We start from the raw sequence: 18,860 nt of genomic DNA, 5'->3' as shown, positions 1-18,860 counted from the left end.
TGTGAGAATCTGTTCCTTTTTTTTTTTCATAATGCACATAAACAAAGCATAAATTGGCAGCAGAGTGTCAAGTCTGAATTTTTGGGTAAGTTTACATTTTGTTTGGGCAGGCATCTCTGATGCTCGATTCAGTAAGGCCTTTATCTTATATTGAGATCGGCTAACCCGCTAAGCAGGCATCTTTGGTTCTTGGTTTAAATTGATTGGATCTGAAATACTTGAGCAAAGGTATTTGATCATGGAATTCTAGCAGGTCACTAAGATAAAGAACGAGTGATTACATCTAATCAAAATATGGTATTATCAAAAACATAAAAATATGCAAATAACTACCTGTCTTGATGGACCCATGTTTTTACTGGTTTGTTATAAAGAACGAGTGTTCAAACAACAGATTGGAGGAAAGCTTGAAATTGAAAGACTTTCTGGGGCATTTGCATCTTCCTAATTCCATTTTGTCCATGCTCATCTACGTTTAAAGAGTGGCATGCCGAAGTTTTCTATAAATTTTGGCAACAATATTTTGCCGAGGGGAGCAAAACTATGTGACTCCAACCATTGAAGTACTCCAGCTAAACCAGAGGCCACGACCACTCTAAACTAAAGTATTAAAAACCAACCCAGAAATGGCACAGCTTTGGCCATCGGTTTTCAGGTGGAATGGTTCAACCATCCGGTCTGAATGGATCAGCTCATAACATTTTAAAAATTAAAAAAATAATTAAAATGAAAAATGATCTGGAAACTGTTGTCGGGCCCAATCATTTAGTTGTTCAACCGTCGAGATTTCACAGGCCAATTCAACAATTTTTTGAAAAATCTGGGCCAGGTGAAAAATGAAACTGGATAAGTGACTAATTCTCGGGTTGGTGGTTCGACCACCCAGGTCAATGATGGTTTTAAAACCATGCTCTAAACTCATGTGGTTCCTGGCAGAAGAGGAATTTGCAACAATTTGCCAGCATCAGGATGCAATGTTTCGAGAATCAGACAATGTAAAATGGACAGTTGTATGCCTAGTAGACCTGTTCATGGGTCAGGGATTGGGCTTGGCTTTTGCCAAAACTCTAATGGGCCCAGCCCTAAGCCCGAGCCTGGAACAATGTAAAGTCGAGCCTGAAGCCCGGCCCATGAACAGGTCTAATGCCTTGTGGGTGCCATCAGGGAAATGCATAAAATGTTATGGTCACACCATTCGACAAGGCACCACGGCGCAGTCATAGGCAGCAGCCCACACAACAGGCCGCACAACAGTAGGCACCGCCTGGCAGCACTGCAGCATGCACCGCCGATAGCGCGCAGCACGCATCGCCAGGCAGCAGCGCACACCGCACGCACCGCACGACAGGGCGCTACACGCACACGCCCGACACCACACGGCAGCGGCACCATGGCGCGCGACACGCACCGCGCACACACCGGCGCCGCAAGGCAGCGATACCATGAGCCGCGCGCACGCACTGCGCTGCAGCAGCACTGCGCGCCCACACGCGCGGCAGGGCACCATGAGCCGCGCGCATGCACCCGGTAGCAGCAGCAGGGCGGGGCCCACGCGACAGCTCATAGGGGTGGGCCCATCCTTATCTGAATATGCCAACTCGCCACCAGCTTACCTTATCCCTTATCTTTATCTAATCTTATCCTTATCTTATCTTAAGTAAGAGTGAGTTACCATTAGGAGTAGGTAATTAGGAGTTTGAGTTCAAATTGGAGTTTGAGTTTCATTAGGAATTCCCTTCTGTAATCTCCTATTTAAGGAGCTACGAATTGAAATAAAACATTATTCAGTTTTCCAGTCAAGAAAAGAGTGAGGAGAGTTTGGGTGGTCTCTTGAACAAACACCCTCTTAGGAGAGTTCGGGTGGTCTCTTGGACAAATCACCCACTAGATAGGCAAAATAGGGTCTGTGCGCAAGGCCAAAGGCAAGGGAAGATCAAGGGTTCCTGTCGTGGAACGACCCGTGACACGATCCTACGCTTGGGCCCATAACATAAAATGGGGCAGAAAGAACTCGTGTCAACCTGATAATAGAACCAAATAACCAATGCAGACCAATTCTTATCATCGTGGAAAGGAACCACTTACATCTACATAGCCTAATTCAGTTGCATTTTTGCGATCATGGGTTCATGGAGAGGTCTCATAAAAATCCTAATCTTCTAACCAGTCCATTCTCAATTACAGTATAAAGAGACCTGCCATAATTATTCTTATTTATGCTTCTAGTTCTTTTATTTGTTGGGTTTAGTCTCTTTAGAGAGTCCACATCTGTGCTGCCTGGTCAGTCTTTTATTTCTTGGAGAAGACTGTAATTTCTCTTGATTATGAAGCTTAATATATGAGAAATGTAGTCAATTGAGAGTTAGTTTTTTTTTTTTTTTTCTTTTTTCTCCCCTTTTTTTCAAGAAAAGGCAAAGAAAATAAAACTCCTGTACAACTAAAGGCTGTTCAATGGGAAAACACAAAAAGCTTCCCCCTAATAAATACGCCATCCCTTGACTGTTTACAAGAAGATAATCATGTGCAAAAAATGAGCTATAATTCATTCCTTTAAAAAGTTTATGTATAATCAAGAATACATCTTTCCTATTATTTTCTTTTTCTCCGAATCTGCAGTCTCTTCTCTTCTCTCCAGCACGACTGCTCCTTTCCTTTTTCTTATCTATTTCAAGTGCCTGCAAATGATTGTGACAAGAGAAAAATCACAAAAGGGTAATATCTAAATAAAGTAAATGATTAATATAGTTATCCGTACCAGTTAGCCAATGGGCCATTACTTGGATGAAGTATGAGAGTAGCCACTTGTGCAAAAGATGCCAAAGGTTAGGTCTCTATCGGCTTCAGTCAGGGCAAAGCCCGTTCGAACAGCCTTTATTGCCTTGCATTGAGAATATCTCTTTACTTGTGTGCTTTATTTTATGGGGCAATATTCCCAATGCAAGGTTAGGAAAGACTATTAGAACGGTGTGGGCACAGGTTTGCCCTGATGGAAGCCGATCTCCTATCCAGTTTACCCCTCAAAAGACCCCAGATAGCTGGGACCAACATTGGGTAGTGGTCTTTATCTATACTGAGGAACCAATTAACATGAAGTAGCCCTTTGATTTGAAAATGACAACTAAAAAAATGCATTTTAATTACCAATAAAAAACAAGGAAATAAGTAAAAGAATCAGTAGACCTTAATTTCTTTGAAATTCAATAGTACATCAATCTCTTGCAATAGAGCCATGTGCACCCAAATAGGCATACTGGTTTTTCTCATTGTCTTCAATAAATTTGTTTTTTTCCTTTTTATTTTGATTGCTATTTGAATAATAACTGCAATTGGCAATGTTTGTTCATACTTCATAATAAGAAATTCTAATTTCAGTGGCAAAAGCATAGCCAATATGTTGAACTAACAGCAGAGCAGAGATATAAATGGTATGACTTGATTTTTTGCCACGAGTTACAATGAACATTTCATTGAAGCAAAATAAATGGCTTTGCCTCAACCAATATTTAGAAAGTTATGTCAGAACATGAAAGGGAGTAAAAATATAGATACACACAGATGAAATAAATGCTAAATATGAATAAGAAATTCATGTTTTCAACAGAAAAAACATGTGACATATTGCAAACTAGGTCTTAAATACCCAACTGAAGATAATTACAGTGGTAATAGCAATAGCGATCGATAAATATGCACATATCATTCTGATCTGTAACAGCAAATGGTATATTCAAGGATGCTCATGGAGATTAAGGAGTTAAAACAAAAGAAAAGAAGCACAAGTAAAACCAAAAAGCATATAATGCTCAGAGAACAAATCAGAATAGTTGACAAATAACCAGCTTATCCCCAAGGGGGTTTGAAGAGGATAGACAAACACCAAGACATCAATTATAATAGAACCACAGTTTACTCCCTCTCTAGCAATCAATCAACAAGGGAGTTGGCTGATATTTGGATCCATTGAGCAAGGTATTCTCTCTATTAGCCAGAGTTCCCTGGCCTTCTTGATAAAATGACATCAACCAAGGGCCTGCATGCACCTTATCACCACAAGAGAATCTCCCTCCACCTCAATTTCTGAATAATTCATGCAAACAAATCAGAGCAATAAAACAAAGAGAAAAGATTGGCTGTGATAGAATTCTCAGCAACCCATCCATTTCACTTTGAGTGTAACTCATTTTGATCATACATGCTTTATGATATTTGTTTCCAACCAAAACTCATGGGATGTATTTCCAGATGTTAAGTTAAAAGACTGAAATTTGAATTAATGTGAACCATTGTGAAACAAAAAGATACACCATGAGAGAGAAGGGATTGAAAAGGAGAAAGGAATGAGAGAAGTTAATAAAGAGAGGCAGAGAAAGAGATGGGCATAAGAACAGAAAGTCAGATGCACACACAGAGATGTATATCATGTTAAGACAGTAAATATTTTAAAAACAGTATAAACCAAAGAAATTGCCTGCTTTTGTAATAGTTTGTTGGGAAATATCTGTGGCTTTTTGAATGGGGCAAGAGGCAATATGGAGAGGTTGTTGACAAAGGAGTATGGAAGATGGAATACACAATGTGGCAGGGGGTACCCTTTAGGTTACCACACCAAATATGTTTTGTGTATAGAGGGGATTGTGTAGACTTTTGATTATCTCATTTCCAGAAGTAAATATTAAGTTGGGAATGGGGAAAATGGGAGGACATTGGTGATGTAGGACAAAACTCTCAATACTGAATGCAGATCAAATGTGTAGGGGCAATATCAAATGACTCAAATCAGATCTGAAATGCATCCAATTCACTAGGAGTCAGTACCTAGAGAGTCTATTAGGAGCCAGCACTAATAGCTTGAAGGAATCATCACCTTCAAAATGTTTGGAATCTACACCAAACCAAAGAAGCAAACATGAAAATAAGATGTATTTCCTTACAAATGTTTCCACCTGTATTTATAGACACATAAGAGTATGCTTATTATGACAGAATATAGACCTCTCCAGAATTTCCTAAGGTCTTCTAAGCTGAAAAAGAAAGGAAACAGATCTTCTAAAATCTTTCAAATCCCTAAATATTTTCTAAGGTCTAACAAGTAAATATATTCCTGAGTAAACTCAAAATAGGAAATAACCTAGAAGACAACTCAATAATAAACTCGGCAACTAAGGCTGTGTTTGGTATGGTTTCAGAGAATTAATTTTGATGAACTATGTGATTCTAAGAATCAATGTTTTATGTTTGGATGTACAAAAATTTCTGGAACTAATTTTTTTTTTTTCAGGGGGGAGGAGGTTTTCAAAACTCAATTGAAGAATTGATTCTTTGGAGCTAAAAATATTTAGCTTCAAAAAAGAAACACTTTTGTCTCAACTCATTTTCAAATATTGATTCTGGAGCAGAATTGTACCCAAACATCTGAAGGCAGATTTTATTTTCTTCAATTTTTCAAAATAAGAGATTTTGGCAATCTTGATAAAGGATTTAATGGTTCTAATAAGCAATATCTACAAAAATTTCTCCATGCATCCAGCTGCAAGTAGGCCTATGAATGGCCCGGAGCTTACAATAGAATCCTCTTTCCTTTAGCAGATTTTTGCCCTCCATCAATTGATGCAAGGTGGGAAACATCAGCCTAGTGCTTCCTCAATTGTACCACTTGAACCTGTCTAGGAATTGCACAGTAACTCATGCTCTAAGTCAGTGGATGAGGGTGGTTTGGAAGCAAATATTTCATAGGTCGCTATGTTCAAGGGAAATGGAGGAATATATGATGCTCATGAAACACTTGAACGGGAATATAGCAGGCTTATCTAGGGAAAATTGATTCTATTGGATGGAAAAACACAAGGAGATGTTTACACTTTACAGTGAGATCTTTCTACAGTAAACTCATTGGAGGACAAATTGTGTCTTGTGAAGGTGTATGAAAGACTTGTATTTCCCTATTTCCCCAAGAGTAGATATTTTGATTGAATTGTTTTTCTTTATTGTCAAAAAGAATAAGATAAAAGCCATCAAAAGAAGATCCTGATGGTGGATAAGCTAAGGAGGTATAATCAAATTGGCTAACTGGTGTTTAATGTGGGGGGGAGAAAGATTGCACTGACTTGTTCATTGAATGCTGACCTTTCTAATCAGAAACAGATAAATGCAACTCTGTTGAATATGATATCAGTGTCACAGATAAGAAAAGTACAAGGAAAATCAGTTGCTAGGCTAAGAGCAACCAGCAACTCCCTACGAGCAACAAAGCAAGTGTCCAATATGTACAAGATCACCTACCCCTTGGGCAGGACTCCAAGCAGCTCATCCATATTCACCCTTTCTCTATCCAAGAAATCTGCTACCACCATTACCTCTTTGTATGATTCAGCAATGGCCAAATAAAGAATTTGTCTATGATTTTTTAAGACAAGTCCAAACCACTTCCAAGAATCCAAAGGCACATATAGTTCATAAATCAAGATATTATATAGTCAGAATTGATTTTGGAAAAGTTCAAATCCACACAATTGACGTAAGAAGTCAATTGAAGTATATTGTAAGATATTGATGTTTTTATTTTGCTATTTCTTTTGGGGATTCAGGCCATCTTTTTCATTTGGTAAGATCCCGGACACGGATACAGGTTTAGACTTTAGGTCCCATTCAATATACTTACACCATGCTTTATATCTAGATTTTTTTTTAAGCTAAGCATCATTCCCAATTACTCATATCTTGCCAAATTTAATTAAGCTTCTAGCATAAACATATTGTTTAAAGTATGCTTCATAAGAAATACCATTCCATCCAAAACATAAAATAAAATATACCATTTTACATATTTTAGAGGCATTTATGTTATAACTCTACACACTATTTATTGTTGTATCATCTAAGTATCATGTCTGACATAGATACACTAAGCATGTAGAGGTATTATAGATTCTCCTTATTTTTTTGATCCCCAATCTCCTAGGCTAGGTTTTTTTTCGTGAATCTACTTTATAATAATCCAAAGTTTTATATTTAACAAAATGACCCATTACCTATCAAAGAACAACAGCTATTGTAGTCTTTCCAACAGTCGATGACAATCAAAATCCATCAGCTTTACCCCAATTATTGAAGTGAAAAAAAAAAAGATTCCTTTTTAAATGATGTATTACAACAAGAATACAATAAATGAATGCATAAATATTGTGCTCAAATGGGGAAACGGGAAAGAAAGCCCTCATTTTAACTCTCCTGAACCCACAGCTTCCTTTTCAGTGGTATTGCTTTCTGTCCTTGTCTGCATTTCAAGTAGTTTTTGCTGTTCCTCCTCACTACCTTGTGTTTTTGCTTCTGTAGCAACCTTGGCCTTAGTGCTTGTGGACTGCTGGTACATAATTCCACCAAACATACAAATCAAAAGACCCACAGTCCCCAATGTTGTTGAATGCTTGTCCCAGATCACTAGATTGATTACAACCGTCAAGAGCTTGTTTACTATGCCCAAAACAGTAAATCCTGTTGCTGAAATTGCCCTTCGGCAAGAGAAACCGAAAAAAGAAATGGCCAAACCAAACAGGCAAGATAGAACCACAGGAAAAACAACCTCAAAAGAATACCAGTCTGACTCATCTGAGATCTCATGCTTTATCTTCTTCAACTCCCCCATTATAAGCAGCTCCAGTGGAAACAGGAAGAGGGCCTCAAGATTGTTGTAGAGTACAAGACCCCATGTGTTGAGGCTGACTGTCATCACCACGTGCTTTATGTACACAAAGTCAATAGACATGCTAACAAGATATGCCAGTGCCCAGCTGTAGGCTGTCAGTGTAAACTGGTAATCTGTAAGAACATAAAGCACACTTCCACCAAAAATAGTGGCTAATGAGATCCATGTCCTGATTGAAGGCCAAGGTTGGTGCAAGTAGAGGGTCTCTCCAATTGCAACAAAAATGGGAACTGCTGACCGGAAGACAATAAAAGTGTCAACATTGGCATGGAGAAGGAGCTCACTGTTTGTAAAGAGGGAGAGGTAGAATATCACTGCTGCAGGTAGGAAGCGCCACATGGTCCATATGTCAAGTGGGTCATGCTCTAAAAGTTTAAGCCGCCCACAAAGGAAAACCCCAGCTGCACTAGTGAAGTACTGTAAAGCAGTCAGAGCCCCAGGGTATGGGAACTTCATAACGGCCCATTTGTTTATGATTGACAAAAGAGATGCTGAAATACAGTATCCAGCAGCAACACCATATACTGATGCATGTTGGAGAAAGCTATTATACCAGGTCACTTCGATTTCACTGGAGGAAGTATCTGGGCTTTTCTGTGCCTCACCACCTTTTGGATTCTCAACGTCATTAGACATCTAGAAGAGAAAACAGAATTCTATTAATTGGTACAGAACATGGATGTAATTACCAATATATTCAGCCAACATTTCATTTTTTACAGAAATTTTCAACAAATTGTATAATTGATAATTCCATCATCTGCATTCACAACAAGAGTAAAAGGAGGTTTTTTCAAAACAAAACAAGCCTTTATAATCATTATCTTTATGCATTTCTAGCTTCAAGCCATCTTAATTGCCATCAAGGTAAGAATTTTCACAAATTAGACTATTTCATGGTTGATAATCCTCATTGAACTCCCTAGGAACAAGATGTCCAACGTAATTTTCTAAATGTTGAAAATAATTTCCAAATTCCTTAAACCCAAGCAAACAATATACAGTTTCGATATAATGCTATTATTGACCAGAATTTTACATGGCACCCATCAAACAATTTCCTAATTGGTTCTAAGGTTCAAAACGGCAATACCAATGGGAATGTCAATAAGTTAGAAATGAAAATTTTATTAAAAACGTCAGAGTTTTCATAGAGAAGAAGCACCACAAAAGTTAATAGAAATTTGTCGAAATCTCGAGAGATGGCAAAGAAGCACAAAATATACAGACCTACAGACCATTAAGAAATGGCATGATAAAGAAGCATTGAAATGCTGTTGTTTAACTAGCAAGCTATCTACTTGCTTGGTTTAGTGCTTCTAAACTCTGAAACGTGAGACAAGGCTACGAGAAGCCAACTTTGATTAAGTACATAATATAAACAAAATAGTTTATTACGTGATCTGGAATTAGGTACCTGTAACAAATCCAGATCGAAGCTATGAAATTTAACTTGAATAGATCGTAAATGGAGAGGGAAATCCAAGCCCCAAGGAGAAGTTCATTCAGATTTGTAACGGGCAATATCTCTCTTCCTTTCTTTGCAGATTTACCCAATCGATTCGAATAACTCTCAGTCATCAATTCGTCGTCGTCTTCTCGACCCCCAAATCAACACTACAGAGAGAGAGAGAAAGAGAGAGCAGCGTACTGCAATGGGAGAAGCGGTTCGTCGGTCGTCCGAACTTCGACAACCCGGATCCCTGAATACAAACTGTTCCACGAGGAACATGAGTTTATTCGCCTACAGTTCTACACGTAATATTGGGCCAATAATGATACACCACATCATCTCTGTACACTTGGGCCTTTGAGACCGAATCAGCCCCACAACGTCCCACACCACAAGGACCGGATCTGCTCCACACACGCACATCCGATCATGCATTGAGAACATCTCCCGCTCTTATTAATTATTATTCACGGGAGATGCTCCTAATGTACGGTGGATGTGTCTGTGACGCGCCCATTTGTGAGGAGTACATCCCATCACCACACTATATCTCTGCCATGTATTGAGAACATCTTTCGAGACTGCCCCACAAGACTGTCCCCCACAACTTCTGGGACCACACCCTGTTGTGTATTGGAAACATTTCCTAATGATAATATCAAGAATGATAGTGTCATCATGGAGAGATGTTTCTAATATATGGCGGAATGTAATGTGAGACATTGTGGGGTGTTGATTCGGTCTCTAAGGCCTATTCAGGATCAGGATAACTTGGCATATCATGATTGACCCAATATCCTCTGGGTTGTGTAGCCCCTAGTGCCGTTTAGAAATGGACCAAATGGTCATGTGACGAGTGGAAAATATTTAAGGGTATAGGCCCTTAGTTGTTTATTTGAGAAGTACCCCCTAAGAAAATGCTCTTGTTATAACATTATGGAACCAAATATAGGTGTGAACTTTATGTTTTTTAATTCACTAGAAGCTCTAATAAAGTGTATCAAATTTATAACAAAGGAATCAAAGTCTTGAAAGAAAATCCTAGCATCTTAATGAACTAATGTTTATTAGCAATTGTCATTGATATTATTAAGAAGCAACTTGTCGCAACATGATTCCTATTGGGTTTTAAGCAAGAATATGAACTTGTCCAAGCACAAATTTTGGGTGGTTAAGCTCTTCCCTCTTTTGAAGAGGTATTTTCTAGATTTCGTAGAGTTTCCTTTGAACCTACAAAGATAGTTACTAGGGTGCTCACGGTAAGGTTAACTGAACCATGGGGTATTTTTTCAAATCAAATCAACCTAATCGATTTTTTAAATATCCAAATTGAAACCAAACCAATGCAATAGAAGAGAGATACAAAGATCAAAGATGGCATTGGACCGTTGGTCCTTGCTTGTTGGCGAGGCGGCGACCAACGTTGCCGCTTGGTGCTGCCGTGCTGGTGGTTGGCACGGGCCACGCGGCCGTCTGGAGTGGGGAATACAAAGAGTCGAAGAAGAAAAGTAAGAGAACTAAGAGAGTGAGAGAGACAAAATAGAAAACTGAGAGACTGAGAGAGACAAAAGAGAAAAGACTGGGAGAGTCTAGCACTCTTGCAGTCTGGGGAAAAGACAAAAGAGAAAATTGATGGAGACTAGCAGTCTGGCACTCTAGCAGACTTCCGAACTTTCAATTGAAAGGTTCAAATTTCAAAGAGAAAGGCTGAAAGTCTCTCAAACTACCGAACTCTTTTATTCGATTCTCAAAAAACAATAAAAAAATATAATATTATATAAATATATATTATTGTATATATATCATCCGGTTTGGTTAACCCTCAGTTTTTTTAAATGGTTAACCAAAACCAAACCGAAACTATCGGTTTTTTAAGAATATCAAACCGAAACCGAACCAACTAGTTTGGTTAACCGATTTTTTGGTTCGGTTTCGATCGGTTCGATTTTTTGATTTTTTTTGCTCACCCCTAATAGTTACTACCTTTGATAGGTCTACTTGGTGCGCACCCAAGGAGGTGGTGGGAATGGTGGATTTTCCTCTTCCACATTCCATTGGATTATTGATTCTAAAGCTTTTCATCATATGACTGGGACTCCAAGTATATCTTTCTCTTTTTCTTAGTCTTCCTCTTTACAAACTATTACTTTAACCAATAACTCAACCTTTTTTATTTGTGGTATTGGTAATGTTGATCTAGTATCTCTTTCCTTATCATATGTCTTGTATGTTCCTAAATTCCTCTTTAAACTTATATCTATCAGTAAACTAACTAAATATCTCAATTGTTTGACAACTTTTTATCCACCCTCATATGTCTTTCAAGATCTCAAGGTGGGGATAAAGATTGGTAGAGGGCATGAAATAGGTGGATTGTATTATTTCAATGGTGGTGGCCCAAAAGTAGCATTTCAATCCTCACACTTATCTAGTGGCATTGCAAACTTGGTCATTCATCTTTTCAAGCACTTATGTCTCTTATTATGTCATTAAATATCTTTTATCATTGGAGTGTGAATCATGCCAATATGGGAAACATTATTCTGTTCCCATTAGTCATAGAGTTGGTAATATTGTCTGAAGTTTTAATTCATTTAGACATTTGGCCCTGTTCGCTTTTCGATAAGTTACTTACTCGGGTAAATGTAGCTACCTGGGTAAGTTTTTCCTGGGAAACACTTACCCAGATAAGTGCATTTACCCATGTTCTTTTATTTCTCATGTAAATAAGACAATGACCACTTTAGCCATAAAAATCCATTATTAGAAGAGGCATTTTTGTCTCATTCAAGTGTTGGCAACTTTCCCCCTAGGTGGGAAAGTTATTTACCCACCTAAGATATGGGTATCACTTACCTGGGTAAGTGGTATCCAAGAAAATAAACTTTTTCTGTTCCCCACATAAATTTGAAAAAGAACATTAGATTCTCGGTTAATGGGAACCAAAATCCCATTGACCAACTTTCCCCCTTCTCAAAATCCAAAAAAAGAACACCCCATTGGAGTCCTAATAGAATTGTGTTCTATAATTGTTACAAATGTTTTGTAATTTTTGTTAATGATTATTCAATAACAACATGACTTTATCTTATGAAAGAATGAAATAAATTATTTTTCATTTTTCAAAAATCTTATGCTAAAAAGTTGCACTCAATTTGGTGTTTAAATCAAAATTTTACGGTCTGACAATGGTAAAGAATATTTTCTTACTCAATTTTAACAATATTTAAATGGCATGGAATTATTTATCAAACTTATTCACATAACAGGGTGGGTGAAAGGAAGAGTCTTCATTTGGTTAAAACTATTCACTCTCTTCTTTGTCACATGAATGTTCCTAAAAGGTTTTGGAGTGATGTTGTTTTCATAGCATTTTTTTTTATCAATAGGATGCCCTTATTAGTTCTTAGTGATTGTTCTCCCTTTTCCTTCAAGTTTCCTACTCTATCCCATTTTCCTTTGACTCCAAGGATATTTGGTTACATATGTTTTATTCATAATTAGGGTCTTGGTTGTAATTTTTGTTAATGATTATTCAATAACAACATGACTTTATCTTATGAAAGAATGAAATAAATTATTTTTCATTTTTCAAAAATCTTATGCTAAAAAGTTGCACTCAATTTGGTGTTTAAATCAAAATTTTACGGTCTGACAATGGTAAAGAATATTTTCTTACTCAATTTTAACAATATTTAAATGGCATGAAATTATTTATCAAACTTATTCACATAACAGGGTGGGTGAAAGGAAGAGTCTTCATTTGGTTAAAACTATTCACTCTCTTCTTTGTCACATGAATGTTCCTAAAAGGTTTTGGAGTGATGTTGTTTTCATAGCATTTTTTTTTATCAATAGGATGCCCTTATTAGTTCTTAGTGATTGTTCTCCCTTTTCCTTCAAGTTTCCTACTCTATCCCATTTTCCTTTGACTCCAAGGATATTTGGTTACATATGTTTTATTCATAATTAGGGTCTTGGTTGAAACAAATTAGATGCATGATATACTAAGTTTGCATCTTTCTTAGCTACTCTACAACTTAGAAAGGGTATGTGTTATAACCATTTTTCTCATCAATTCTTTGTATGTCTTGATGTCACGTTCTTTGAATCTAATCCCTACTTCACTAGTTATGATATGTCTTCTTCTCATCCTGTGTTTCCTCTTCACATTCCCATTGATGATCTTATTTCTGATATCAACAATCTTTTAGTCATACAAGTGAATACTACTACTAAAAGGCAACTGATCACACAAGTGTATACACTTAAGCAAACACTAACTCCTCCACAAATTACATATTTGTTGATGGATTTTGTTGTTGCTTCCACTCTAAAGTTCCACATCCCATTTGGACCATCCCATGGTTGTATGTAAAAGTAATACTTATACCCTTCATCTCATATCTAATCATATTTTAGTTTCTCATCTTTCATTTTTTTATGTCTTCTCTGTTTGTTCCGCGCTAGTTTGTTTCCCTTTCGTTTTCTGTCTGTTCTTCAAACTGTGAAGCACTTGTATCTCTAAGGTGGTGTTTAGTTATTGAGGAGAATCTTTCTGAACTAGAATATAATCACATGTGGGAATTTATCACTTTTCCTCCTAAAAGTATGTTGTGGAGTGTCAATGGGTGTATACAGTCAATTACTTGCCAGATAGCAAAGTAAAATGTCTTAAAGCAATTTTAGTTGCTAAAGGGTACTCAAATTGGTGTGGATACATATATAAACCTTTTCTCTTGTTGCAAAAAATTGGTTTTGTGCTTGTATTGATTTCTCTAACAGCTATGCATAATTAGTCAATGTTTTAGCTTAACATCAAAAATGTCTTTTTACATAGTGATCTTCTTGAGAAAGTATATATGAATCAACCACAAAGGTTTGTTGTTCAAGTAGAGGAAGGGTAATAGGCTGAAAAAGGCAATTTTGAAAAGTTGAAGAATAGTTAAGGGCAAAAAGATCTTTTGACTAATTTAACAAGAAGACTGACTAAACTCAAATTTCCAAAACTTTGTGGGTACTTCAAGTAGTTTTTTGTATTTTAGGGGTCTTTAAGTATTTGTTAGTTAGTTCAAGGGTACTTTAAGTAATTAGTTCAATGGGTGTCATATATCATTCTTCCATTTTTCTTGCAAACAAACTCCAAAGTAGAAAGAAATAAAGAAAAGCTCAGGCCCTGTTTGGTTCATAGGAATAGGGGTCTGAAATCAGAACTAGAATAGGCTATTCCGATTCCAACCGTTTGATTGGACGGAATCAGAATCTCATTCGCATTCCTTCTGAAATGGCATTTTCCCATTTGAGGAATGGCCATTCCCTGCCCCTCCCTTAAGTTATGTTTGGTTTGAAGGAAAAAGTAAAGAATGGAAGGGAAATGCAGAAAAACCCATACAAACATAATATAAGAATGGACCATTCCGATTCTGATTATTTCGATTCCCATTACAAACCAAACGAACCCTCAATCTGGACCTGGTGGAAAGCCATAATAAAGCACAACTTTATCAAATTTCTTTACTCTATCATGAGCGAGTACTAAATTAATTTGGACAAAATGGCCAAATTTTAAAACTCGGACAATGTACAAACAGAGTCAACTCAACTTGGCCAAGCTCCAGTTGACTGGTCACTTGTTCAGTTTTACAACTAGCATGATTGAAACAGGACAACGATTGTTAAGTTTGACATAACAGTGGCGGTTTTCTTTCTGGTTGTTTACTCAGAGATGATGAGGTCAACCTGGTTTACACTAACACGTTTCATACTGCGATAAACAGAGACTGCTTCAACCGTCGTTGACTCGTTCTCCTACGCTAACTCAACTCCCGAACGGAAGACCCGGTTCCATCTCTTGCAGAGCTGGAGAATGGAGATGGATCGGTCGGGAATCTGCTGCGTGTCTTCTGCTCTTACGCTTCTTGATGCCGTCACTTGTTTCTTTGTCTCAAACCAGTTAACGCCCACTGTCCGCACTCCACACACACACTCTCTCTCTCTCTATTTATCTCTCCTCCATCTCTTACTTCCTCACCTTCAACCGACGGAACGCGCTCAGCCGCTCAGAGTCTCAGACTGTCGGACACCCCGCTCAGGCGCTCAGCCTTCCGTCTTCTTTTCTTGACACCGGCCCAAACAACATTAATGGCGAGGAGGGAGACAAGTCCAGATCTTCCGGTGACGCTCAGGGTCCGCCTTTTCTTCAGGGGCTACAGAGTTGCATCCTTCGTCCTAGGTATCAGCCTCTATTCCCTTCTTTTTAATTCTTTCCAGAACCCAGGAATGCTGATCCATGTATCCAAGATGCAATTCTTGTTTTCTCGGCCGACCCATCTTGTCTGTAGTGCGAAGAACCCAAGAGTTGCATAAAGTCGTTGTTTACTACACCCTTCCTCTTTTGCTTCAACTCAGCAAGAAGTAAAAAGTAATGTATACAACTCTTGGTTTATGGGTCCCGCCATGTCTATGTATGTGTTTGGTTTCGTGAACTTTGTTTGTGTGTTTTATGCGCATATCAAGTAACCCCCATAAAATTACTTTCCACCTCAACTAGGAATGGCAATGGGCGGGGTGGGGTCGGGTTTTGCCTGCCTCGTACTTAGACTTGTTCATGGGTCGGGCCGGGCCAGGCTTTCACTTGTCACTAATGAAAATATACTAGGTCTGAGCCTGAGCCTGGCCCGACCAACGGGCCTATAACTTGGGCCCGAGCCCGGCCTTGGTAAAAAGCCCGAAACCCGAGCCCGAGCCTGAAGCCTGGCCTAATTGAAAAAAAAAAAACAATTTTCCCTATTCAAATTAGAATTAAAAATTCAGATAGTATTTTTTTTTTATTTAAATGAACAATGGGCCTACAAGATGGTATTTTTCCCTTTCTTTTATATTTTAAAACATAATTTTACATTTTTAAAACAAAAAATTTATTCAAATTGACATAATCACATAGCTAATTTTAAGTTTAATATTAGGTCGGGCTAGGCTATTTTGACAAAACCCGAGCCCGACTCGAATTTATTGTGGGTCGGGCTTTTTGGCCCGAATTTAAACCCGCGGGCCTATAAGAATGTTCAAGCCCATCCGGGGGTCGGGCCGGGCCGGGTCGGCCCGTCAGGCCACCCGGCCCATGAACAGGTCTACTCGTACCCAACCCTGAATTGAAATTCCCTACCTCGTCCCTACCCCAAATCCCAATGGGGCTAAAAATCTTAATCCCATCCCCATCCCCACGGGGAATGAGGATTCCTGACTTTGCCCCGCCCTGCCCCGATCATTCTTACTTGTATACTTATAAATTTATTTTTTTTATTTTTTTGAAATCTACCTAGAACTATTTTATATTATGTAATATAATGGGAAAATTCCACTTTAGTACCCCGACCTTTGGGGTAGTGTCAAGTTAGTACCCGAACTTTCAAACGTGTCACTACAGTACCTAAACTTTCAAAAAGTGTCAAGTTGGCCCCTGCTGTTAACCGACCGTCAATTATCTATTGAAAATGTCAAGACTACCTTTCAAAAGAAGACACTTTTCATTGTCTTCTACCTTAAGATTGCACTGGTTATATTCAAAGAAAAAAAGAATTTGGAACAATACATTTAAAAAACCAATAAAAATTTATGAAGGGGAATAAACCATAAATTTCCTTTCAATTTAATGGTAACTCATCAATCGTCTATATCTCAGCTCTGGCTTTAAGTGATGGTCTACTGGGTGCTGTGGCCGCCTCAATCAAGCTAGCCTTAGCAAAACTTTTGGAAGCTGTTCTCTTCTCCTCCTTTGTTTATGTCCTTGTAAATTTCTTGACCAAACTACACACTTCCTTCTCTTTTCTAATTCATACTCACTCTAAATTAGCATTACTTAGTAAATGGTTTCTTACTTCTCTCTGATTGCAGGGATTGCTCCTTGTAAAGGGTGGATACTTTTGGCCCCGGCAAACCCGTGTGGACCAGTCCTTCCATGGTTGGACCGGACGGATCCCGGTACCAAGGATTTCAGGGCCGGGGCACAGTGAAGATATATATTCTGGTTTCCAGGCAAGGCTAGACCCTAATTATGGGTTTCGTCTGGTTCAGTGCAATTTTGGCCCGGCTAGGATTATACCTACTTGTATGTATACCCATGTATGTGATATGCATACACTCAGAGACAGACATCCATGCATGCAAACCTTGACATATTTTCAATGATGTTGTATTCAGTACACTGAAATCTCTCTCAATTATAGTGGAAAATACCAAGGTTGTTAAAATCAAATCGGACAATAAATTGGTCAGGGTCTGGTTTCTAGGTCAAACGGTCCAATCGTTCGAATCAAATGGACGGTCCATTCTGACAAAAAAATTAATAAAAATAAAATCGGATAAACCATTGAACGGTTCAAACAGTTCAACCACCCGAGTCAGCAATTTATTGACCAAATCAACAGTTTTGGGGGAATAACGGTACTGGGGTAAAACGGAATCAATCACCTGACCTGTTCTCGATTTTTCCAGTCCGGTTTTGAAAACTATGAAAAATACTACTTTTAAGTCTTTAACCAGTAATTTGACAATGTATATACACCTTCATACATACAAATTGTCAGTCAGTTTTCTCACTTCCCAAAATCAACCTATTCAATTTCCTTTCTATTAGGAAAGTGGCATCTTAAGCACCAGCCCATACATCTCATGGGTGTTAATAATAGCTCAGAACAACCAAAACTGATCCAAACCTCATTATAATTGGAACACATAATACAGATCTAGCCCTTCGCCTTTTACCATCACAAAGTGGCAGTTTACAAACTCTAACCTGTGTTCTCATGATTGTCAGCCTGAGATTTTACGATTGCACCAAGCAGTAGCCCCTATTTAGAACAGCTCATAATGTATTCTAGATAAAAAACATACATACATACATACATACATACATACATACATACATACATACATACATACATGCATACATACATACATACATACATACATACATATATATATAGAGAGAGAGAGAAATAGATAGACTTACTGATTCCATATTCCAACTGTCATACTCCTAATATTGAATTCAAATTCAAATTCAAAGTTGTTTCTCAATTAACTCACACAATCAAGTCCCATTATCTTCCATCACTCCTACTCATTAAATTCACCTAATAAAAGTACCCCTAATTAACTCCATATCCCATAATTCTTTAAGGTATAATCAACTATAAGCAAGAGGATGTGAACATTAATTTAGAAGGACAAAGTACAAAGGCCTCCATTTTTTAGGGAAGTGAGGGCAAGTCAGTTGATGGGTCACATGGAAAAGAAATAAATCTGTGTTCATATTTTGGTATAAGTGGATCCCGTAAAATAGAATATTCTCGGGCAACTCATTTACCCGGGTATGTAGTACCCTCCTAAGATTTGGGTAAACCACTAACAAATCCATACAATAAATTGTTAATATGTGATGGGATAATATTATCCTTCACTTTAAAATGATCATTGTATAACTTTACCTTGGGACTTGGGAATAAAAGAACATTGGTAAGTGACTTATCTCGGTAAAGATTTCTTATGAAACACTTGCTCGGATAAGTGCCTTTACCTAGGTAAATGATTTAGACGAGAACGAGGCCAAAGTAACACCTAGCCCCCCTAACTTGCTTTGCAACAAAACCCCTTAAACTTTTTGATTACAACATTTTTAACCAGCTTTTCTAAAATCCCAAGTCT

General features: G+C 37.9%; 1 protein-coding gene and 1 long non-coding RNA gene across 2 annotated transcripts; one reads left to right on the top strand and one right to left on the bottom strand.

Moving 5' to 3' along the window:
* Positions 1 to 6,993: 6,993 nt before the first annotated feature.
* LOC104593353 (GDP-mannose transporter GONST3-like) lies at positions 6,994 to 9,421 on the bottom strand. The gene is made up of 2 exons (XM_010253113.3): positions 9,120 to 9,421; positions 6,994 to 8,338 (listed from the first exon to the last, which is right to left on the bottom strand). The coding sequence occupies exon 2, from the start codon at positions 8,336 to 8,338 to the stop codon at positions 7,214 to 7,216; it is 1,125 nt and encodes a 374-aa protein (XP_010251415.1). The 5' UTR covers positions 9,120 to 9,421; the 3' UTR covers positions 6,994 to 7,213.
* A 5,471-nt stretch (positions 9,422 to 14,892) lies between these two features.
* LOC104593354 (uncharacterized) lies at positions 14,893 to 17,384 on the top strand. Its single transcript, XR_016078248.1, has 3 exons — positions 14,893 to 15,387; positions 16,837 to 16,943; positions 17,049 to 17,384. It is a non-coding gene; the product is annotated as an uncharacterized LOC104593354 (long non-coding RNA).
* The last annotated feature ends 1,476 nt before the right edge of the window (positions 17,385 to 18,860 follow it).

Source organism: Nelumbo nucifera, chromosome 7 (assembly GCF_055504915.1).
Source record: "Nelumbo nucifera cultivar China Antique chromosome 7, China Antique-T2T, whole genome shotgun sequence".
In the NCBI taxonomy this organism is placed as follows: domain Eukaryota; kingdom Viridiplantae; phylum Streptophyta; class Magnoliopsida; order Proteales; family Nelumbonaceae; genus Nelumbo; species Nelumbo nucifera.
This window is presented reverse-complemented; position numbering and strand designations above follow the sequence as displayed.